At 35.8% G+C, this 5,809-nt stretch overlaps 1 protein-coding gene across 1 annotated transcript; it reads left to right on the plus strand.

Annotated features, from left to right (window-relative positions):
• LOC107617654 (F-box/LRR-repeat protein 10) lies at nucleotides 469–3,837 on the plus strand. Its single transcript, XM_016319471.2, has 4 exons — nucleotides 469–881; nucleotides 1,074–1,279; nucleotides 1,488–1,581; nucleotides 2,135–3,837. Exons 1-4 carry the CDS (start codon nucleotides 720–722, stop codon nucleotides 3,581–3,583), a joined length of 1,911 nt encoding a protein of 636 aa, XP_016174957.1. The 5' UTR covers nucleotides 469–719; the 3' UTR covers nucleotides 3,584–3,837.

Consider the following 5,809-nt stretch of genomic DNA (forward strand, 5'->3'; position numbering starts at 1 on the left):
AGAACTAATTTTATGTTGTTTGTTTCATGCATTTTTTAATTTCTTTGTTTGTCCTATAGTCCAAATTTTTGTCATATACATAAAGAGATATTATTTTTGGCCTAAAATTAATTTATTTTGAAAGAAACATAAAAAATTAATTCTAAATTTTATACCAACTCGAGTTGGTTGATGGATTTGACTTTTATTTAAGATATTTTTATTGGTCAATTGATTATTGTATGTACAAAATAAAATTTAAACTCTTAACACTTATTTAAACAAACAAATAAATTGATTATTCCATCAACCCAAGTTGGTTAAGGTGTAAACAAATTAATTAGTTGATTTTTTCCAATAAAAAATATAACTTAGTACAGTTAGTGCTTTTAAAGCCCAAAAGTATAAATCTTGATGGGCCTCGTCAGCTATTACAGGTCTTTTTGTTTAGCCCAATAACCCCCGGAAGCCCACACGCACTCCAAGACTTCATGCCATATTGCCATTGCAACATTATCACAGTTTTCGTTTCTTTCTCTGTTCATCATCAACATCAAGCTTTGGTTTTTATTTATGATGATTCCTTCTAGTAGTCATTTTTGTCATCGTCGTCGTCGCCATCATCATCATCATCATCATCATCATCACAATCGTCTTCTAACTAAACGCATCTAAGTGGGGAATAACATCAAGCAGGTGGTGGGTCTTTTTTGGATCAGATCAGATCCAAAATCAAGAAGATGGAAATGGAGGTGAGCCTGGATGAGCTTCCTTCGGCTCTTCTGGCCACCATAATGACCAAGCTCGACATCGCTTCAATCTGCTCCTTGGCTTCAACTTCCTCCACCTTCCGCTCCTGCGCCAAACACATCCTCTCTTTCCTTCCCACTTTCCATCTCTTGGTATGCATCAAACAAACCCTATCACTATTCTTTTCATAATTGCACTCCCGAGTCGACCAAGTTCGTTTCTTTTCTTGATATGGGTTCTTCGTTTGTAACTGCCAAAGTGGTGGATTTTCCATTTGGGAGTTTCAAAAAATTCATTTTTACCCCCTTCTCTGAAGAAAGGTTCTTTTTGTGGTTCGGTTTCAGGATATTGCGCCTTCTGGGGAGTTGCTGAGGCCATTGCTACCACCAAATCGGAGCCTGAAGAGCCTCAAGGTTGATTGTGGTCGCCTTGACGATTCTGCTATACCTGTTCTGCTGAAACCCTCGTTGCATGAACTTTGCCTGCATAACTGTGCTGATTTTAGTGGCAAGCTTCTTTCTGAGATTGGGACCCGTTGCAAGGATCTAAGGTAGATTATGTTCTGCAGTGTTCCTTTTCATGTGTTACTTCTTCTGGGTGGTGATGCTGAATAACATGCAAGTTGCATATGTTGCATGCTTCATATACTGAAAAGCTTCATTTGGGGATTGGTGTGTAGCTTAATTTCGTGAGTTTCATATTTCGGTGCAAGTTTGTAGTGCCGGTGTTATTGGATCTTGTTATTTACTTTCCATCAGGTCTCTCTACTTGGGTTCGGTAGCAGAAAAAAGAGGGAGGGCCATTCATATTAATGATCTGGAGGAGTTACTCAGCAGCTGCTCCCAGTTGGAAGTAAGGAATAACTATAAAAACAAGCTAACAAGATATAACTAAAGTAAAAAAATGTAACCTAAGTAAAAGCTTTTCAGATTCTTAAGTAGAAATTTCTCTAAGTTACCTTAGTTGATTTGCCTACTTTCGTTTTAATTTTCATCATGTTTGGATGGGAAAATATCGAAACAATAAGATCTTGTGGTTGCATTTTGATTAATCTTCACTGATCCTTGTAAGTTCTTCAATGATGTTGAGCTTTACCTGCCATAACTGATCACTATATTCTTTTTGTTCAAGACCATTCCTATTCCCACATTTGCTACTTTTGGAGTTTCTTCTAAATGGTATCATCTCCTTCACAATAGGAATCCAGATGAATAATTGAAATGACTAACTCCATCATAATGGCTCATTCATAATAACATGGTCAAAAATTTTCCTTATGGCCTCCCCTGAAGTTTTTATATATTTTCTGCCTTCCTTTTTCCCAACTGTAAATATACTGACATGTTTGCTGGAACTGTGGTTCTCGTGCAATTAGATTTAATATGATTTCTGATTGTTTTGCTAGGCACTTATCCTGATGTTTGATGTCTCTCTCTTTCTTCGCCACAACTTTGCTCGAGTTTGGGCTTCTGCCTCTGAGAAACTCACTTCTCTTGAAATTGGTTACATTTCTGCAGTTACAGTGACTGAACTGCTTAGCCCAAATTTGGGGTCCCATCAGTCCTTAAATCCTGTTCAATCATCAGTATTGCCAAGAATTCAGAAACTATGCCTTTCAGTAGACTATATAACCGATGCTATGGTTGGTACTATATCCAAAGGTCTCCCCTTGTTGACTCATTTGGATCTTCGAGATGCACCACTTATTGAACCAAGAGTTACTTTTGATCTAACCAATGCTGGCCTTCAACAAATTAATCAGCTTGGGAGATTGAAACATCTTTCATTGGTTCGAAGCCAAGAATTCCTGATTACTTACTTTCGAAGAGTAAATGATCTAGGATTACTTCTAATGGCTGACAAATGTGCAAACATGGAGAGCATATGTCTTGGTGGCTTCTGTCGTGTCACAGATACCGGTTTCAAAACTATCCTACATTCGTGCTCACGCTTATGCAAGTTTAAGGTCACTTATGGGACTCATTTAACTGATCTAGTTTTTCATGATATTTCTGCAACGTCCCTTACCTTGACACACGTGAGCTTGAGGTGGTGCAATCTGTTAACAAACCATGCAGTATATAGTTTGGCATCAAACAAGGAGCTTAAAGCCCTTGACTTGAGAGATTGTAGAAGCCTGGGGGATGAAGCTCTACGGGCCATTGGCTCTCTTCCAAAACTGAAAATGTTACTATTAGATGGGTCTGATATAACTGATGCTGGACTTTCTTACTTAAGACCATCTGTTATCAATTCGCTGTTCGTGTTGTCTCTCCGAGGGTGCAAGAGACTCACAGACAAATGCATCACGGTCCTATTTGATGGCTGTGGTATGCTGGAATTGCGAGAACTGGACCTATCCAATCTTCCTAGCCTATCAGATAATGGAGTTTTGCTGCTGGCAAAGAGTCGGATTCGCTTTTCCGAACTCCGGATGCGGCAGTGCCCTCTGATTGGCGATACTTCAATCATGGCATTAGCTTCAATGCAGGTTGATGAGGCTGGATGGCATGGAAGCAGTCTGCGCTTATTGGATCTTTACAACTGTGGTGGCATTACACCACTAGCATTTCGGTGGTTAAAGAAACCGTATTTCCCAAGGCTTAAATGGTTGGGAGTGACTGGAAGCGTTAATAGGGACATGGTAGATGCTTTAGCTACAAGTAGACCTTTCTTGCATGTAGCATGCCATGGTGAGGAGCTTGGGGCTGATCCTTATGATATCTCAGATGGTTTATACACCCATGATTACGATGAGGTGGACGAATTTGAGCAGTGGCTTCTTGAAGCTGATGTCAATAGCGAGGATGAAGAAATGGGTGATGCTGAAAATAATGAAGTACTGGCTGTGTAATTTGTTCATTAACTGTTGTATGTGTCCATGATTGTGTGTTTGTATTTGTATTTGTATTTGTATTTGTATTTTGTATTTTGTATTTTGTATGTGTGTATCGTATTCTCTGGTTAGTTGTTATTTGCCTTAGCCCATAGGGGTTTTAGCCTCTTAATACTTATTGTATGATATTAATGTATCTTAAGTAGATTAAAAATTACATGGTTTATCTGAATCTAATCGTGATCTGATGTTTATTTGGACATTTAGTTTTATTTCTAGTCCTCTGACTCCTAGTTGTGTTCAAATTATGAATGATTTGTACCTGTATGGATCATTGAGTCTCACCAATCTGTATCTTTCTTAGAAAAAAAGAAAGTCTTATTATGGTCTAATCTTTATTCAATAATTCTTCAATAAGGAAATATGAGTCTGCAAATGTAGCAACACCATCACTATTATAATTTTGGCCAAGAGAAATATGCTTTTCTTCAGATTACTAGACTAGGCAGTATTTTGAGGCATGCCATAACCATCCAAACAATTTCTTCAGAAACACATCTACTAAGAAAACACACACAGCTTGGCTTTTGGTCTTCAAATGTTAACAAAGCTCTCTTATTGTTTCTTCGTTTCATGGTTTTTGAATGCTCTTTTTTTGGCAATGGGTTTTTGGGTCTAATACTTTTCAGTTTTCAGGTAATGTATTTTTCACCAAACATAGTCTGTAGGCCCAAATGATTAGTATATAGAGAAGGAAAATATCATAAACAATTAAACATGACCAAAAAAGGAAAAGAAAAAGAAAATATCATAAACAGTATTTAATATCTGCGTGCTGCATTCCATTTCTCTTGTGCTAATATGATTATATAAGCTAACATGATTGTATATGATTATATAATGTCCATTTCAAATTAGAGGGGAGGTGAAAGGCTTTTATACTTGGGACACAAGAAAGTGATAAATAGTATCCCCCCAAAAATAAATAAATGAGTAAATGCTGTATTATTTGAGACGTGAATTGTATATATGCCTTTGTAATTGAAAATGTAATGGAATGAACACAGTTTTCATTGGTATCACTAAATACTTTCCAACCCAAGAATTATATAATAAAACCATCGCTACCATAGTATCGTTGTGCATGCAAATATCCAGTTGACATTTAAAAGCTTATAAAAAAAACAAACTTTCTCTTTTTTTTTTTTACAATATATTAAACATTGTTATTTAACTTTGACCTATTCCAGTTTATGGATTTATGATAGAATATCCAGGAATATGTACCCCCAGAAAATATAATTAAAAAATAATCAGGGTTAGATGGAGCTTAATTGGTACATGGATAAAAGAATATTCTCAATATTCTGTTATTGAAATGCTCTAAAGTACAAACAAAAAACGAAGATCACATGATTACAATGTAGCCAAGTTAATTTAAAGGAACAAGGGCTGCATGCATGGCTTTGAACATATTACTTTGGATTAATAAAATAAAATATTTTTGTGTCAACCTAAGTAAAAATTAGTTATTAGGGGCTGCATGCAATGTAAATGTTGAGAAGGTTAATCCTGCAAGCCTAAACCATACATGTTCACACACCACACAGAAGCACAAAATAGACTTGAACATGGCACACTTTAATTACGTGAATAACAAATATTTTCACCTGAAATTTATTTTAAGAAAATTACAGAAATACAATAAAACAATAATAAGATAATAAAATTATTTGGTGAAGATTAATTATTTGAATCGGTTATTTTAATCATGTATGGTCATCAACCTTTTCTCTCCTAATCTAGGTCTTAATTTATTCCTAGTAAAGCGCAGACATAAATTATTTCACTACAAACAGAACTCCACGTACTTATTGTGATAATCAGAGAAAGAACCTACCTTCTTTGCACCGGTCTTAGCACAAAAAATTGATAGAATTCCTGTACCGCATCCAAGAACAAGAAATGCTTGAACAATAAGGGAGATTCTACGGTGATGAAACTCAATTTCATCTTCACCTAATGAAATAACGTGTCTTTTCTTTTATGATTACGCATGTCCTATGGGAGTGACGGTCTCGTTACAATTGTCACAGTTGATTCTAGTACAAATAGAATTGGAACGATGGGACCTACAAATTATAGCATTTGTCCCCAAAATTACTTAATTATAAATTTAAAATTGGTCATAAACACATGTTAACGATTCATTTAAAGAAATATATTTATAATACTTTATATTAT

The sequence above is a fragment of the Arachis ipaensis genome, chromosome B09, assembly GCF_000816755.2.
Source record: "Arachis ipaensis cultivar K30076 chromosome B09, Araip1.1, whole genome shotgun sequence".
Taxonomy (NCBI): Eukaryota; Viridiplantae; Streptophyta; class Magnoliopsida; order Fabales; family Fabaceae; genus Arachis; species Arachis ipaensis.